The 17,569-nt window shown below is 38.1% G+C and overlaps 3 protein-coding genes across 3 annotated transcripts in view; all 3 read left to right on the top strand.

Annotated features, from left to right (window-relative positions):
• The first annotated feature begins 4,448 nt into the window (after nt 1-4,448).
• Nucleotides 4,449-6,926, top strand: LOC134811358 (uncharacterized). The gene is made up of 6 exons (XM_063818150.1): nt 4,449-4,886; nt 5,100-5,353; nt 5,624-5,822; nt 6,061-6,233; nt 6,416-6,622; nt 6,915-6,926. The coding sequence occupies exons 3-5, from the start codon at nt 5,681-5,683 to the stop codon at nt 6,614-6,616; spliced, it is 516 nt and encodes a 171-aa protein (XP_063674220.1). The 5' UTR covers nt 4,449-4,886; nt 5,100-5,353; nt 5,624-5,680; the 3' UTR covers nt 6,617-6,622; nt 6,915-6,926.
• A 6,478-nt stretch (nt 6,927-13,404) lies between these two features.
• Nucleotides 13,405-13,971, top strand: LOC134826724 (trimeric intracellular cation channel type B-like). The gene has a single exon (XM_063839214.1). It carries the CDS (start codon nt 13,405-13,407, stop codon nt 13,969-13,971), a length of 567 nt encoding a protein of 188 aa, XP_063695284.1.
• Nucleotides 13,972-15,155: 1,184 nt separating this feature from the next.
• Nucleotides 15,156-17,569, top strand: part of LOC134811025 (cytoplasmic polyadenylation element-binding protein 4-like) — a 39,658-nt gene continuing 37,244 nt past the window's right edge. Inside the window, exon 1 of the mRNA XM_063817730.1 lies at nt 15,156-15,207. Coding sequence (XP_063673800.1) covers nt 15,156-15,207 — 52 coding nt within the window. The remainder of the gene's footprint in view (nt 15,208-17,569) is intronic.

Here is a 17,569-nt window from a genome sequence, read left to right as displayed (position 1 = left end):
CTGCTGCTAACTGCTGCTCACTGCTGCTCACTGCTGCTCACTGCTGCTAACTGCATGCTGCTATGGGCGCGCGCATGAGTTGTAGGTTTACAACCTACCAGGACGCGCGCCGAGTTGGACTCGTCGACGGTCCGAGTTGGACTCGTCTTGACATACGTTGCATGCCACTTTTCGCGCGCGAAGCGCGCGCCGCCGAAGGCGGAAAAAGGGGCATACCATGAAGGGAATCGGACTTTTTAGAGGGACGCATATTCTGCGTCCCTATTATCCTATTTGACCAAATATGGGAGTAATTGACTGAGATGGCGCGCGCGCGCCACCAAAACAGTTAAATGCATTGTTTTTAACCAAGTTGCAATATTTGTGAGTTTACTTGGTATCTTTGTAGTATTTTTATTATCTAAACGACTTTATTAAGTCATTAGAACCTTCATGCAAACAAAAATTGAAATGTTTCAATATTTCTGTAAACTGAAAACTTGTAATTTTGTTCCAAACTGCTTAATTTTTGTACGGCGCTACTAATTCATGAAAAACGCGCTATATTTATATTTCGCATTGGATATATAGATGACCAATGATATCGTGGTGTTAAAGTCATGTGACACCGCGATGAGCTAGCTGGCGTCTAGCTGCCTAAGATCATATCTATGCTTTCTCCTTTGTCCTATTTTATCACTCGATAACTTTTTACACATGCTTTTTTGTTCAACCTGTTGTTCAATTTGTTTAACATCTCTCTGGTTATTGCAAACCACTTCAATCCCCAAATTTATACATCTAACCATCTCTCTGGTTGCTTCCAACTCGTTAAAGCCAAGGCTCGACCAGGACCGCTTTTTTGGGGCTAATATTAAATACTAGTGGACTCTTTGCAGCTCTTCCAGCACCCCTGAATTTACTGATCTGGAGGTCACATTTTATTGAGCCAGTACAGGCTAATATTAAATACTAGTGGACTCTATGCAGCTCTTCCAGCACCCCTAAATTTACTGATCTGGAGGTCACATTTTATTGAGCCAGTACAGGCTAATATTAAATACTAGTGGACTCTATGCAGCTCTTCCAGCACCCCTAAATTTACTGATCTGGAGGTCACATTCTATTGAGCCAGTACAGGCTAATATTAAATACTAGTGGACTCTATGCAGCTCTTCCAGCACCCCTAAATTTACTGATCTGGAGGTCACATTTTATTGAGCCAGTACAGGCTAATATTAAATACTAGTGGACTCTATGCAGCTCTTCCAGCACCCCTAAATTTACTGATCTGGAGGTCACATTTTATTGAGCCAGTACAGGCTAATATTAAATACTAGTGGACTCTATGCAGCTCTTCCAGCACCCCTAAATTTACTGATCTGGAGGTCACATTCTATTGAGCTAGTACAGGCTAATATTAAATACTAGTGGACTCTATGCAGCTCTTCCAGCACCCCTAATTTTACTGATCTGGAGGTCACATTTTATTGAGCCAGTACAGGCTAATATTAAATACTAGTGGACTCTATGCAGCTCTTCCAGCACCCCTAATTTTACTGATCTGGAGGTCACATTTTACTGAGCCAGTACAGGCTAATATTAAATACTAGTGGACTCTATGCAGCTCTTCCAGCACCCTTAATTTGACTGATCTGGAGGTCACATTTTATTGAGCCAGTACAGGCTAATATTAAATACTAGTGGACGATCTATGCAGCTCTTCCAGCACCCCTAATTTTACTGATCTGGAGGTCACATTTTATTGAGCTAGTACAGGCTAATATTAAATACTAGTGGACTCTATGCAGCTCTTCCAGCACCCCTAATTTTACTGATCTGGAGGTCATATTTTATTGAGCCAGTACAGGCTAATATTAAATACTAGTGGACTCTATGCAGCTCTTCCAGCACCCCTAATTTTACTGATCTGGAGGTCACATTTTATTGAGCTAGTACAGGCTAATATTAAATACTAGTGGACTCTATGCAGCTCTTCCAGCACCCCTAATTTTACTGATCTGGAGGTCATATTTTATTGAGCCAGTACAGGCTAATATTAAATACTAGTGGACTCTATGCAGCTCTTCCAGCACCCCTAATTTTACTGATCTGGAGGTCACATTTTATTGAGCCAGTACAGGCTAATATTAAATACTAGTGGACTCTATGCAGCTCTTCCAGCACCCTTAATTTTACTGATCTGGAGGTCACATTTTATTGAGCCAGTACAGGCTAATATTAAATACTAGTGGACTCTATGCAGCTCTCCCAGCACCCCTAAATTTACTGATCTGGCGGTCACATTTTATTGAGCCAGTACAGGCTAATATTAAATACTAGTGGACTCTATGCAGCTCTTCCAGCACCCCTAATTTTACTGATCTGGAAGTCACATTTTATTGAGCCAGTACAGGCTAATATTAAATACTAGTGGACTCTATGCAGCTCTTCCAGCACCCCTAAATTTACTGATCTGGAGGTCACATTTTATTGAGCCAGTACAGGCTAATATTAAATACTAGTGGACTCTATGCAGCTCTTCCAGCACCCCTAAATTTACTGATCTGGAGGTCACATTTTATTGAGCCAGTACAGGCTAATATTAAATACTAGTGGACTCTATGCAGCTCTTCTAGCACCCTTAATTTGACTGATCTGGAGGTCACATTTTATTGAGCCAGTACAGGCTAATATTAAATACTAGTGGACTCTATGCAGCTCTTCCAGCACCCTTAATTTTACTGATCTGGAGGTCACATTTTATTGAGCCAGTACAGGCTAATATTAAATACTAGTGGACTCTATGCAGCTCTTCCAGCACCCTTAATTTTACTGATCTGGAGGTCCCCTTTTTTTGAGCCAGTACAGGCTAATATTAAATACTAGTGGACTCTATGCAGCTCTTCTAGCACCCTTAATTTGACTGATCTGGAGGTCACATTTTATTGAGCCAGTACAGGCTAATATTAAATACTAGTGGACTCTATGCAGCTCTTCCAGCACCCCTAATTTAACTGATCTGGAGGTCACATTTTATTGAGCCAGTACAGGCTAATATTAAATACTAGTGGACTCTATGCAGCTCTTCCAGCACCCTTAATTTTACTGATCTGGAGGTCACATTTTATTGAGCCAGTACAGGCTAATATTAAATACTAGTGGACTCTATGCAGCTCTTCCAGCACCCCTAATTTAACTGATCTGGAGGTCACATTTTATTGAGCCAGTACAGGCTAATATTAAATACTAGTGGACTCTATGCAGCTTTTCCAGCACCCTTAATTTTACTGATCTGGAGGTCACATTTTATTGAGCCAGTACAGGCTAATATTAAATACTAGTGGACTCTATGCAGCTCTTCCAGCACCCTTAATTTTACTGATCTGGAGGTCACATTCTATTGAGCTAGTACAGGCTAATATTAAATACTAGTGGACTCTATGCAGCTCTTCCAGCACCCCTAATTTTACTGATCTGGAGGTCACATTTTATTGAGCCAGTACAGGCTAATATTAAATACTAGTGGACTCTATGCAGCTCTCCCAGCACCCCTAATTTTACTGATCTGGAGGTCACATTTTATTGAGCTAGTACAGGCTAATATTAAATACTAGTGGACTCTATGCAGCTCTTCCAGCACCCCTAATTTTACTGATCTGGAGGTTACATTTTATTGAGCCAGTACAGGCTAATATTAAATACTAGTGGACTCTATGCAGCTCTCCCAGCACCCCTAAATTTACTGATCTGGCGGTCACATTTTACTGAGCCAGTACAGGCTAATATTAAATACTAGTGGACTCTATGCAGCTCTTCCAGCACCCCTAATTTTACTGATCTGGAGGTCATATTTTATTGAGCCAGTACAGGCTAATATTAAATACTAGTGGACTCTATGCAGCTCTTCCAGCACCCCTAATTTTACTGATCTGGAGGTCACATTTTATTGAGCTAGTACAGGCTAATATTAAATACTAGTGGACTCTATGCAGCTCTTCCAGCACCCCTAATTTTACTGATCTGGAGGTCATATTTTATTGAGCCAGTACAGGCTAATATTAAATACTAGTGGACTCTATGCAGCTCTTCCAGCACCCCTAAATTTACTGATCTGGAGGTCACATTTTATTGAGCCAGTACAGGCTAATATTAAATACTAGTGGACTCTATGCAGCTTTCCCAGCACCCTTAATTTTACTGATCTGGAGGTCACATTTTCCCTCAGTAGCTACTCTCCCACTCAGTATTAATTCTCTGTCTTCATCAGTGATACTCTACATTTCCCTCAGTAGCTACTCTTCCACTCAGTATTAATTCTCTGTCTTCATCAGTGATACTCTACATTTCCCTCAGTAGCTACTCTTCCACTCAGTATTAACTCTCTAAATAAATTATGACAATTATGTTAGTTATAGAATTTGTTTGTTTTTTAATGACGAAGGCTGTGAAATGTTCACAGTTCTGATAATGAGGAAATCAGAAAGATTGTTTAAAACTAGTGATGATGTTTATGTCATTATTCTTAATCTAATCTAATCTAATCTTTGCTGCAGGTGCTTGTCACGTCACATGCCTTAGGCTAGGATGATATCCAGGTAACCATTTTATGGGATCATTTGAAACATAAGCACCCTTCTAAACACAAGGAAGCAACTGCAATACGTGAATCACAGAGGGTCAAGACTCAAGAGACAAAAGTCTGATGAAGTCGAAGCTGAGCGGAGATCGATGTATCAACTGACAACATCTAATCAGCCCACACTGGGGGCAGTCTGGAGCGGCGCCACTGTTACTAGACTGATGAACGTCAAAAAGATCTAAAAAGTTGCTCCTGAAATGGATTATTGATCAGATGCTCCCATACACGACTGTTGAGAATGAACAATTTCAACAGTTTGTTGACGGTAAGATTGATTTGGGACGTTTTTAATAATTTAGCTCAATAAAAAACAACTTTTCTAGGCTCGAGCTGTGATGACTCCAGATTAAAATTCCAATTGAGTTCTTTGTGATGATAAAATTGATTGCTATTAAGTAAATTAGCAGCAGATTGACAATCATTTGTTGGATAATCATTTACAGATAAATTAAGATCATCTGACTTCCGGCTCATTCAGGTTTGAACAAGAAGTTTGACATACCCTCAGAGAAGGTGGTGCGCACAAAACTGTTTCCTGAATTATATGATAGAGTACAGTTTAAACTGAAGAAATTTATTGACTGAAAGGAGCTGATTACAGTCTGAGCTGTGATGTTTGGTTGTCAAAAGCGCTGGATTCCTATTTGGGGGTCATAATACACTTCGTAACTACAAACTTCGAAAGAAAAGTTATTGTACTGAGATGCCTTCCCTATAACCGAGCACATACCGGTAAGTTCTATCGTTAAATCTGAATAATTTAGCTCATATATATATCTAATTTGTGTCATTTCTAACCCCATGATCAAAGTTCAAACTCAGAACTCAGGACTGCCAATGCCATATAGATTGTAAAATTCGAAATACATGCTCATTTCGAGTTCATCAGAGTGCGCTTAGCTTTTTGATAGTAGAAAATATTAACCGTTAGCTGCCCACATAGTTTCTAATTACAAATTATTACGTGACTCGTTAAAGAACAATGTGTCATTTGTACTGCAGGCATGGGGTCTGTCCGAAGAGAAACTTCACTGCGTTATCAGCGACACTGCTTCAAACATGAAAAAGGCTTTGTCCGCCTGGATCCTGTTTTCTCCATCTACTGAATCTCATCGTAAAGAATTCTGTTTTTCTCAAAGTGGAGTTAACCGGCTTATCAAAAAGATCAAGAGTCTTATCAAGGAGTTTAGAACCCCTGCAGGTGAGAATCACTACATTTACCTTAGGTTTTCTGTTTGATGATTTCATTGTCACATACTGATAATAACGGCTGATTCAAAATATTTTCTTACTGAAATGTACACATTAATAACGTTTGATTAAAATGTTGCCGTAGGTACATGTTCGTTGAGTGACATAATCTTGGCAAAACTATCATTGTTACGACTTGCGTTTATCATTTCTTAACTATCATATGTTAAACTATCCCGCACATGCAGGTAAACGTCTACTGAATGAAAATCAAGCAGTAGAGGCAACTCTCATCAGACCAGTTGCAGTGGACACGAGATGGAACAGTTATTACATGATCTTCCAGGCCTTTCAGAATAAAAAATATGCAATAACAATCACCGGTCAAAATGCAGAGTTATCGTTGTCTGCATCTCAACAGGTCAGTTTACATGCAGCTCTTTTGACTCATCTCTCATTTTCTGAGTAGCACTAGTTAACATCAAGTTTAGAGAATCAATGTCCCTGGAATGTAACTGGAACAAATTCTTGTCCGCTGGACCTCCTAATTCCTAGCTCACTTCTCAATGTACAGGCTAAGTATTGATCAACTGAATTTTGCAGATGACTCCTCACGATTGGGATCTTCTGACCAAAGCTATTGCGGTACTGAAGCCATTCTACATCACCACAAAAGCGGCGGAGGGGGACATGGTTTCTGTTTCGGAGGTTATCCCAAATATAAAGAAACTGGATTACGCTATCAGGAGCATATCCTCAAGTGGAGTCGGAACTCTGAAACCCACGCTGCTTTCCGAAATGTAAAACCAAGTATGTGATATATGAACTTGCAAGTGACCCATGCAACAACCATGTCACCATGTGGTCAAGTATTCATTTTTAACCTCCGGTTTGTGCTACCAAGCATTGATTCAGGCGTTATTGGTCGCTCTGCATGTCGTTTTAAGTTACTTTTCAAATACATCCTAATGTTGGGGTTTTTTATAAGCTATTAATGTAAAAGAAATATTTTTGGGTATGCAAACAAATCAACAATCATGGATTGCCTGTACAGTATCTTTACGTATCATCTAATGATCTATTGTGACATAATATATTTCAGGAGACTGAAGAAATGCAAAGATAGTGCAGCGATCTAAAGAGAATGAGTTAGAAGACCTTCGGAATCTGAAAGTGGAGTCGCTCTACCTTGACGGGAGAAAAGATGCAGCATTGTGATGAGCTTAGGATCGACATTAGACAACTCGCCACTAAGATCTTGTGGCTGTTACGCCACTAACGTCAACACCGGACGTCACAATGGGATTATAGCCCTCTTAGAGAAGAATTTTGGATGGGAATTGCAAAGATTTATTTGGTGCCTTCACAGGATAGACCTGCCATTAAAAAATTTAAGGGGTTCTGAGTCCTGAACTGTCGAGAGAACGAATTGGTCCTCTCAGCCACGCAAGGTGGATTATAATGCAGTAGAGTTAGTTATATTATCAATATTTACTTACCGCTTGATTTGAATATGAAGTATAAAAGCTCATTCCGAGTTGTGTTCTATGAGTAAGCTAGAAGGTAGCATATTTATTTTAAAGGGATTAGATTTATTTATGTTTTGTTTTAGAACCATCTACTTCTGAGCTGCCCTGTCAAAATTAAAAGGGTGTATAGGTTGTCCCGGCAAAAGCCTCCTTAAATTATTAATGGACGATCCTAAAGACCGTAATTTGGTCATGAACACTTCAGAAGAATTGAATGAAATAAAGGATATTGCCCGCTGTAAACAATGTCGGAGGAACCGTTATTGTAGCTTTTGCCCATTTTACGGTGTGAAGATGTTTTTACCATGGTAGATTCGGTTCACGTACCCAAGTTCGACACGCACTCTAGTTCGTCACTTATACCATGTAGTTCGACAAACCCTGAGGTTCGACTCTGTCGAACTAAAGTGCTCTATCTGGAGTCAAGTTCGATACGCACTAAAGTTAGACAAGAGAACTTTGACTGTCGGACTACAGTTTTGAAATCTCCAATATCCAGCAACGATCCTTTACGAGCTTGAAATCTATTCGTTTGTTAGTTTTCCACTTGTCTCATGCTGTTCAATTATGTGTTTATATAATTTCTATAATCCATATCTATGGACATTTAATTGACCTCATACTCCATTGTTAGTTATTAGAATTGTAGGCTTAACGGAGAAATAAAAGAGTAACGTGGTAACTCTTACTTCGCATTGTAGATTATGTTAGTGAAGTAGTTAGCTAATTAGTGATTCACTCCCGGCGCGAGAACAAAGCGCCAGGAAAATAAGACAATTTTTCGCGCGAACTTGTAAATTTACTTACGCCGCGCAGAGATGTTCCTTCATGGTGTATCCATAATATCTCTGATATTTGGATACGAAACATGTATCAAGACTCGTCAAAGGTCCAATATATGGAACAAATATTTTACGAGTATCACCCGTTAAGCGCATGAGCAGCAGTGAGCATGAGCAGCAGTTAAAAGCAGTGAGCAGCAGTGAGCAGCAATTAGCAGCAGTTAGCAGCAGTGAGCAGCAATTAGTAGCAGTTTCTTTGCACTATAGTCCTCCTGTGCACTGTCGTTTTACTTTAGAGTTCTTTGTATCACATCGTGACCCCCACGGTCGTTTCACTACAGGGGGAGCCGCGCACGGGTGCGCGGCGGGTCATGCAACGGGTCATACAACGGGTCATATAACGTATGACAATTAGGTATTGTAGCGCAATCACCGCAGCGAACGCCGCGGGCTTCATATTGCTGCGCGTGTTAAAACAAATTTTCGGCATAAATTTGTCAGGAGATCGACTGTAATTCCGTTCACGAACCTTTTAAAGATATTTGACAGTGCCGATTCTATCCCGTAAAGGATTTTCAATAGTGCCGAGGAAAAATAAAACATCAAATTCATTCATCTGAACATTAGTAAAGGTTATAATGATATCAAATCAAGATTTCAAACGCGTACAATCATTAACTCTAATCAATTATTGTCAACTGTGATTAAAGATCATAGCAAAGTATGCTATCCTATATGTAAGCTACAATGAGGAAGAAACAGCATTATACAACAGTATTACAATAATAAATATAGGCATAATACCAAAATGTAACTATTACTGCTAATAAATACAGTTTAAAGATAAACTTATCAAATTTAAAATTGACACGAAACTAATACGCGGTTTATATTAGAATGCAACACAAACACTAAACACATCAAATAGAAACAAAAAAAGATATCTCGCACTGTCAGTCATTACATATTACAATTATATAAATAACACCGAAGAACTCATATATCAACAGCTCGAGTAGCGCACACTACTAGTACTAATATCGAGTGTCTGACAGTGGCAGGGGAAGCGTCCAAGGTTCGATGCCGCGACCGTGATCTTTTAAACATTTTGTGAAAGTCGTCTTTGTTTAAGAAGGTCCACTTCCAGTAGCCCATTTTCTCCCCACATAACATTTCTTCATCCTCAGCAAGACCTGTTTTATTTTCCATTACAGTAATTCCATGTTCCAATGAAATCTAACTCTTCAATTTTAATATCAGCGGTCGGATCCTGAAATATGGAAGTGAAACTAAGTAAATTTTTACAGTCAAGTAATACTATAACTTCTATTCGTAAAATTTTACAAGATTTGTTCCCAGTTTCGGACAAATTCACAATATTACTACATAACAACTTAGTAATGTAAGCAGTAAGGGCCCTCTCCAAATTTTAATCTGTAGAAGTGCACGTGCAAATAACGCGCGGCTTCAATGCAAAAATACGTGTGTGCTCTTGGCGCGCGCTAAAACTCTGCGCTGAAAATATTGGTTTGGTACCAGAACGAGAGTTTTAAAATTCCCGCCAATTTCAAACTCCAAAAAAAGAATCCGAAATTTTGGGACAGCCTAAAACATATTCTGATTAATGCTTTTCGACTTTATTTGTCCGTAAACTGACAACTACAGCAAATCTATCTTCTCTACGAACTGGGCCCGAGTTACTTGTTTTAAAATACAGCAAATCCATCTTCTCTACGAACTGGGCCCGAGTTACTTGTTTTAAAATACAGCAAATCCATCTTCTCTACGAACTGGGCCCGAGTTACTTGTTTTAAAATACAGCAAATCCATCTTCTCTACGAACTGGGCCCGAGTTACTTGTTTTAAAATACAGCAAATCCATCTTCTCTACGAACTGGGCCCGAGTTACTTCTTTTAAAATACAGCAAATCCATCTTCTCTACGAACTGGGCCCGAGTTACTTGTTTTAAAATACAGCAAATCTATCTTCTCTACGAACTGGGCCCGAGTTACTTGTTTTAAAATACAGCAAATCCATCTTCTCTACGAACTGGGCCCGAGTTACTTGTTTTAAAATACAGCAAATCCATCTTCTCTACGAACTGGGCCCGAGTTACTTGTTTTAAAATACAGCAAATCCATCTTCTCTACGAACTGGGCACGAGTTACTTGTTTTAAAATACAGCAAATCCATCTTCTCTACGAACTGGGCCAGAGTTACTTGTTTTAAAATACAGCAAATCCATCTTCTCTACGAACTGGGCCCGAGTTACTTGTTTTAAAATACAGCAAATCCATCTTCTCTACGAACTGGGCCCGAGTTACTTGTTTTAAAATACAGCAAATCCATCTTCTCTACGAACTGGGCCCGAGTTACTTGTTTTAAAATACAGCAAATCCATCTTCTCTACGAACTGGGCACGAGTTACTTGTTTTAAAATACGACAAAGTTAACTGCTGAATGTTCCCGGTCAAAAATTAATTATAGTTTATATTAAAATATTGTCTATTGTCTATGTTTTACTATAATGCTGGGAGCCTTGTTGTAAATAATAGGGTACATACCATTCCTTGAAAGTCGTTATTTCGGAGTGAGCAATCATTTTGTTGACTAGCGAATCTAAATTGAAAGTCGAATATCACTCAATTTCAGTTGCAGGTCGACATCCTTAAAATTAGAGAGCAAATAATTTTATTTTGTACTCTACTTCAGTCAATATAAATAGAAATTACAGCAATTTGAAGTAACACCATATCAAGCTATATCATACATAATTATGAAAGCCTCGCAGAGATCTCGATTAAATCTGTAAACGTACATTTAACGGTAAGATATATAGATAGCGCGCAATATATACGCACGCATAAAACCAATATGGCTGCCACACAAAGCTACAAACTGGAACAAGAAATGAAAATTGTGAATTCAACCAGCTTTGATACTATTATCCAACGCGACATTGGTTTGGGTGCATTATCGACACGTTTTAAATGCGCGGAAAATTTTTGTGCGCGGCACTAGCATTTTAAATTTTCAAAATTCAAATCATAGCCAGAGTTATGGTTATTTTTCAAGACAAATTTTGAGGCAAATTTTACGTGTAAATTATTCATTTTTCATTCATGATCACTCATAATTTCAACAATTTACCTTGGATTGAATTGAACTCTTCAGTATTCGATGATTAAAACAATTGTTTTAAGAACAAAGTAGTTTTAAAGCTAAACATTCGCAATTTGTCTTAACAGGAGTCTTGGGAGAATTATAAAAATGAAATTTAAACGTTTTAGCGGCGCATGAAGCCCGCGGCGTTCGCTGGGGTGGCAATGCACTACTGGGCCGCGCGCGCATCCAATATAAATGCTTCTCGCAACCGGCGAGATGCGGATCGGCGAGATGCGAAGGATTGACATCGTGAATCAAAAGTACAAGGTACAGCTTACTTTTACAATCCCACAGCTTATTCATATACCATAAAAAACGTATAAGCATATCCACAGAACGGTCCACATCTAATTGCCACCCCATATATAATATGCCCAGCCTGTTTAATATGGGATATCAGGCGCAGGCTTTTTTGTTCAGAAACAATCGCCGCTCAGTAAAATTAAAGCTGTCCATATTGTTAGAAACAAATTGGACTCGTACGTTGACGGTTTTTAAATAGTTGGAACAAATATTTTACGAGTATCTCTCGTTAATTGTAAATACATAATTATATTAAAAGGACAATTGGGAGGACGTACATACTTTTGTTGTTTGTTATTTTGCTTTGCCGAAATCATTTGTACTTAATTTTGATATTAATTGACGTATGTTACTCGTCTAAATTTTTTCGAAGTAGCGCGCGCCGGGCTAGTCTATCATTAACAATGGACAACATTTAGATTCGAAGTCTGGAAAATGTTATAAAGACAAAACAGTTGATCCAATTTAATGTTTAAATGCAGTTGATGTGAACATTATCACAAAAATGAAAAATGATACAAAATCGTATATTTAATTGGTTAAATTTTGAAGCAATGATTATAGAATGAAACTGTCTTTAATTAACATATTACGTGCATTATGAATTATACGACATTAACTCACATTGATAACTAGTGTTGATTTTAAAAAAATAACTTTTACAATTAAATGACTTTATGACTTGTGTGATAAAATTTAAATTTCTTCCCTTACTTTGAACTACCATACCTCGATTAGAATATGATGTTACTTTATTTATCATACCTATGTCGATAAACCAGTTACTTTGCAAAAAGCTGATGATGTTTATGAGTATTGCTGAAAGCACAGTGTAAGGCCTACACGGACCGCCTCTAACTAGCCAATCCCTGTTTACATGCCGTGTAGCAGCATGTCATTATTCTTAATCTAATCTAATCTAAGAGTTATAATTTTATTTGCGATGAAATCAAAATCATCTTACCATGTTGAGATGTTATAATTCTACAAATGTTAACATATTATATGTAGCATAATAATTTATGTGACTAGTGTTGCAATAGTGCTGCAATATTGTTATATTCAAGATCAAAAACAGCAAATTTTGTAATGAACATTTTTTACTGTTGTGACTTGTGTTGATTGACGACGGAATTTACCTTGACGAAATAAGTCGTTAAATCCTTTGAACTGGACATTCTTAAATTTGGTCAAACACAACAGCAAGGATTCCTCTGTCACATTGTTAATGTGACAAAATTTAAATCTCCCTGCTGGCCGAATTTAAGCGATATCTTATCATCTGAAAAAGATATCGTTATGTGACAAAGTTTGCAGGGGAGGGGGGGGGGGGGTGCTTTTTCAGCGGGGGCGCTAACAGGCAATGTTACGCCACTGGGTATATGAGACACTAGACAAGATTTTTAAGAGGTTACAGACACTGGGAATTGGGATCATCTCTATACTGGGTTTTTCTATACCATGCACTTTTGGTTTCCTCAAGAGAGAAATATTGTTATTTTTAAAAGATTTTATTTTTTTCAATATTACAAAACTATCATTTTATCATTTCTTCTAGGCGTAGTTCCTGCAATCATGGAAATGATTGATACGGTAGGAGACTACTTGAATCAGATTCCTTACTTTCCTGTGCTACATTCGGTGCATTGTCTGGCAACAACTGCATCTATTAGGTCACAACCAGGATCACTCGAATTTGCCCACAAGCACCCTCTCGCATCACTTGCTGGCAATACTATGATAATAAATGCAGGAGGTATTTTGGTTGCTGCATCATTAGGAAAACCTTTGATGGGTCCATTTGCAAATGTGATGAATACCTTCACTGCAATCTTCATGTGGTGGCTGGTCTACTTTGGACCTGGAGATGTTGCCTTCAACTTGTACAAAATAAAGCCAGTGCAAATTTTGCTAATGGCAGCCAGAGAAACGAGACGGTGCAAAAAGATCCTGTGGGCTGTAAGTTCTGCTGCAGCTATCTTTGAAGGGCAGTGGATTCCTCTTGTCCTAGTTGGCGCACTTGGTGGCTGTTCAGGAAAGTTTCTTCAAACTACTGAAGAGTCAGTGAGGAAGCACTCAGCTGAGATGAGTAGAGGAGAGTTCTTGCAGATATCCTTTGTCACCAAGGCATCACTGCTCATTTCAGGAATTCTTTCCATGATCCAAATTGGATTGATACCTCTGACGATTGCGCAAGGTCTCTTCTTCTGCTCTGCAATGCTTGTTTGTGTTAACCTTGGCATGAGTCTGGCTGGCCTGCCAGACCCATTCCATCCTATAGCCAATGCAACATGGAAAGTAGTGTCAATTGCAACAAAAGAACCGGCCAAGGAGTCAGCCTCAAAGGTCGCTGATGAAGACATGAAGAAAGACAACTAGAAGTATGTCATGAGTGGATATTGCATTTAATTGCAGTTTGGCATCTGATATTGCTGAAAGCTATGTCTATTCTCTTCTAATTTTTCTGTGTTATTGTATTGTGCTTGGACTTAGAACTACAGCCATTCAGATGCCATCGTTATTTGAGGACACTATTATAGTACACTTGTACATACTATACAAATTATGCTTTGACTACAGCTGTTAAATTAGCTGGACGGTTACTTTATTAATTACATCTTACTTGATCGATAAGAATTCAAAAATTATGGAATCTTTTACAATTTCAATGTTCAGTCTATCTGTCATTTACTTATTTGTTTTAAGAAATTAAATTATTGTGACTGAGTTTCATTTTGATATCTTCACATAAGTGGTCAAATTTACTTTTTATCAAGAGAAGTTTTAAGAGGAATTATTGTTTCAATTATATACTGTATTGGATATATATTTATTTTATGGTGACTTTCTATCTTTGATGTTTATGCATGTATCTGATTTTGTTGTTGTTTATTTCGCATGGATTTGAAATCAATTTTTAAAAATGTATTTATTGATATGGACATTGTTACCTTGTGTGCTTAGCTTTTTACTTCTTAATGGATTGTTTGATAATTTGTGTTTGTGCTTTTCAATAATGTTACAATCAGGCCCTAGGAAAAATATTTATAAAATTATTCTATGAACAACTGCACTAGAATGTATTGATGTTGCATTACATTTCAAGCAATAATGAAAGTTCAGTATTAGAATACACACTGTTTTTGGAAGCTCATTATTTCTACTTATTTGATTTTGTGCAATATCGATTTTATAGAAAACAAACATATTGAATTGTGAAGGGGTGCAATTGGAATTTTTAACTTGATAAATGAGATATGGCGTTGGTTATTAAATTTTATGATAATATATGATATTTTACATAATGTTTCTACTACTAATTAGTAGAAGAAATATAGTTTTAAAATTGCTAAGTGCATATTTCAAATATTTTATTGCTTATCTTATCTTCATAATTTTCTCGTGTTTCATTTGTCAGCATTTGCTGGTATCAGGTGAATGAAAATTAGTCCCTATGGGTTATGTTACCCAATCAAGCATTTTTTAAATGATTGCATCATTCAATTACTCTTAAAATGATACATCTTGTACTTGCTCTCAGCAATATCTATTTCATCAAACTAATGGATATCTTCAGGATGGCGATGCAAGTGATGTACCAGCAACCACAAATGAGTGAGTTTCTTTCTATATTTGGCGATGCATATTTTATCGGATTATTATTGGATGATCTGATGCAGACGCCCTTTCCCTTTGGTTTATAAGTTTATAATAATACTATCCTACCTGTCCATTATTTAAATACCAGTCCTAAACTGATTAGTGGGGTTGTGCTACTGTAATAAACTTTTTTTGTTTGATTTTTTATTCTCGTACCATCAGTCGTGCTTTCAGATTTGACTAAAGTTTAGCAATTTTATTAAAGCTGGTTTCTGTCTATCGTTTATCAACTCATATAATAATATATACCCTGATTTTACAGCATAGATAGATATACTGTATAGTAAATAAGATTTAGAATTTCATTTAGCAGCCCTTTTATTGTTTTTTGTTCTGACCTGATACATTTTTAAATAAGTTCCGAGAATGGAGCTTTTTTGCTATAAGAGGTACAGTTGTGATCAAACATCTCGTCAAATACTCAAAACCTGCGCATCCTGTTCTTATTTAACATATGTGTAATTCGCACTCGAGTTTAGTCACAAGGACTCATAAGTCATCATGGGGCAATAAACTTTGTCGTGCTCATAACATGTGATCGGTTACGTTAAATAAATCAGCTGATCACTTATTATTTAATCAATAGTTACACTGTAATTTCAAACGCTAATCCATCTTATCGTGGGCCAACTTTATGTTGACCATTAAGATTCGCTTTTTAGGCCCCATTTTCGATGCAAATAAATATAGAATTTACTTACTGATCACATTTTTGTTCGCTGATGCCCAAATCTCTGTTCTTAAATTACACAGGCCCAGTGGCCCTATAATAAAATGTATCTTGCCAAGTCTGAAGTTAGAGTTTTAGTTTGTATTTATGTCACCATGGCGATACTGCCATATATTAGTTAAGTGTTAAAATTATAGCACAAAACTGAATTTGTTATTGCCAGAGGCTGTTGAGTTGTCAGGACAATATCGAAACAACCTCCTTATTTTGACGATGTTTTAACGGGAACTGCACTTCTACTTCTTCCACTCTTTGAAAACAGTCTTCTCTCTCTCTCTCACTCACTATATCAGATCTGTTAAACACTCAATTGCAGCGTTCTAACACCGCTCCATTAACGAGGGCTGTGTTTCCATAGCTGAGTGCTGTTGTGCCACGTAACAGGGCATGTGAGCGCAGTTAGCCACTCCGCAAGCATCCACTCCGCAGTCAGCCACTCCGCCCCCTCCCTCCCATAGTGCATGTGACTCCCTGTTTTAAAATCAATGTGTATTGAGCAGCAGTGCATATTGAATGTTACCGGAGAGTAAAGCGCACGCAGATACAGTTGTCATGTGTAACCTACACTACAAATAACATATTATACACGCATCATATACATATTTATATCAGATGGATGCGATACTTAATTTGCGTTTTTGAAACTTTTCGGCAAGCACAGTTGCTTCTCTCTGCTGTTGCTGGTCGTGCTTGCGCGCTTGATGACAAACCAGTTTTCTTTCTTCCGAACGTGTTTCTCGAGCGGTAGTAGTGAATAAAAGCAGCCGGGGTTAGCCCTGATTTAGAGAAGTGCATTAGCAGTACTGCTGCTCTGTTATTACCGGGCACCCACCTGCAGGAATACATAGAAATACCGTTGCTTCCTAAGTAGGAAATAAAACTCACCACCCATTGGCTGCTCCGCTCCCTCCAGTTAGCCAATTACTTCCATTAATTTTCTCCCGTACCATTAAAAGCAGCCATTCCACAGCTAGTTATGAGAGCACAAAGAGGCAACAGTTTGGTAAACCATTACAGCGTCAGAGCCAAATAATAGCTACCCAACCAGGGACCTGCCCTCGGTTTAAAGTCGTAATATTTTAATATTGCAGTGTAAATTAAAATAATGAATACTGCATTGGCCTATGATTTGGGCCCATTGTGTCGAAATTGTGGCCTTTTAGAAAAGTAATTACTCGCCAACATTTCATTGGTGTGAGAGCCATGTCAACCAGTTAAATATTGAATAGTGTTACTCGTCGCAAAGATTACTTTCTTGTACCGTGGCAAACCAATCCACAATAGCTATATTTTCATATTATGCTCGCTCGAATATTTTATGCGGCCATTACAGTAATACGGTACAGCTACATCATATTTTGATCATATTCATTTCCTTTCTGCAGCCGTAGGTACTAGCATATTCAAATTTGGCCTTGGGTTCCCATGGGATATCACGTGATGTCACGTGTCCTCGGATACTTGGATAGTTGATCATGAGTTACTAATCGTATCGTACACAGAATATGTGCGTGTGTGCGTGCGTGCGTGCGTGCGTGGGTGCGTGCGTGCGTGCGTGCGTGCGTGTGTGCGTGTGCATGCGTATAC

Source organism: Bolinopsis microptera, chromosome 2 (assembly GCF_026151205.1).
Source record: "Bolinopsis microptera isolate Bmic1 chromosome 2, MBARI_Bmic_1.0, whole genome shotgun sequence".
Lineage (NCBI taxonomy): Eukaryota > Metazoa > Ctenophora > Tentaculata > Lobata > Bolinopsidae > Bolinopsis > Bolinopsis microptera.
This window is presented reverse-complemented; position numbering and strand designations above follow the sequence as displayed.

Bases quoted from the DNA above. Each gene is read 5' to 3' on its own strand.
- LOC134826724 (XM_063839214.1), top strand. From the start codon at position 13,405: ATGAATACCTTCACTGCAATCTTCATGTGGTGGCTGGTCTACTTTGGA.
- LOC134811358 (XM_063818150.1), top strand. From the start codon at position 5,681: ATGAAAAAGGCTTTGTCCGCCTGGATCCTGTTTTCTCCATCTACTGAA. The intron at 5,823-6,060 runs GTGAGAATCACT...CCGCACATGCAG, and splicing joins GGAGTTTAGAACCCCTGCAG to GTAAACGTCTACTGAATGAA. The intron at 6,234-6,415 runs GTCAGTTTACAT...TGAATTTTGCAG, and splicing joins CGTTGTCTGCATCTCAACAG to ATGACTCCTCACGATTGGGA.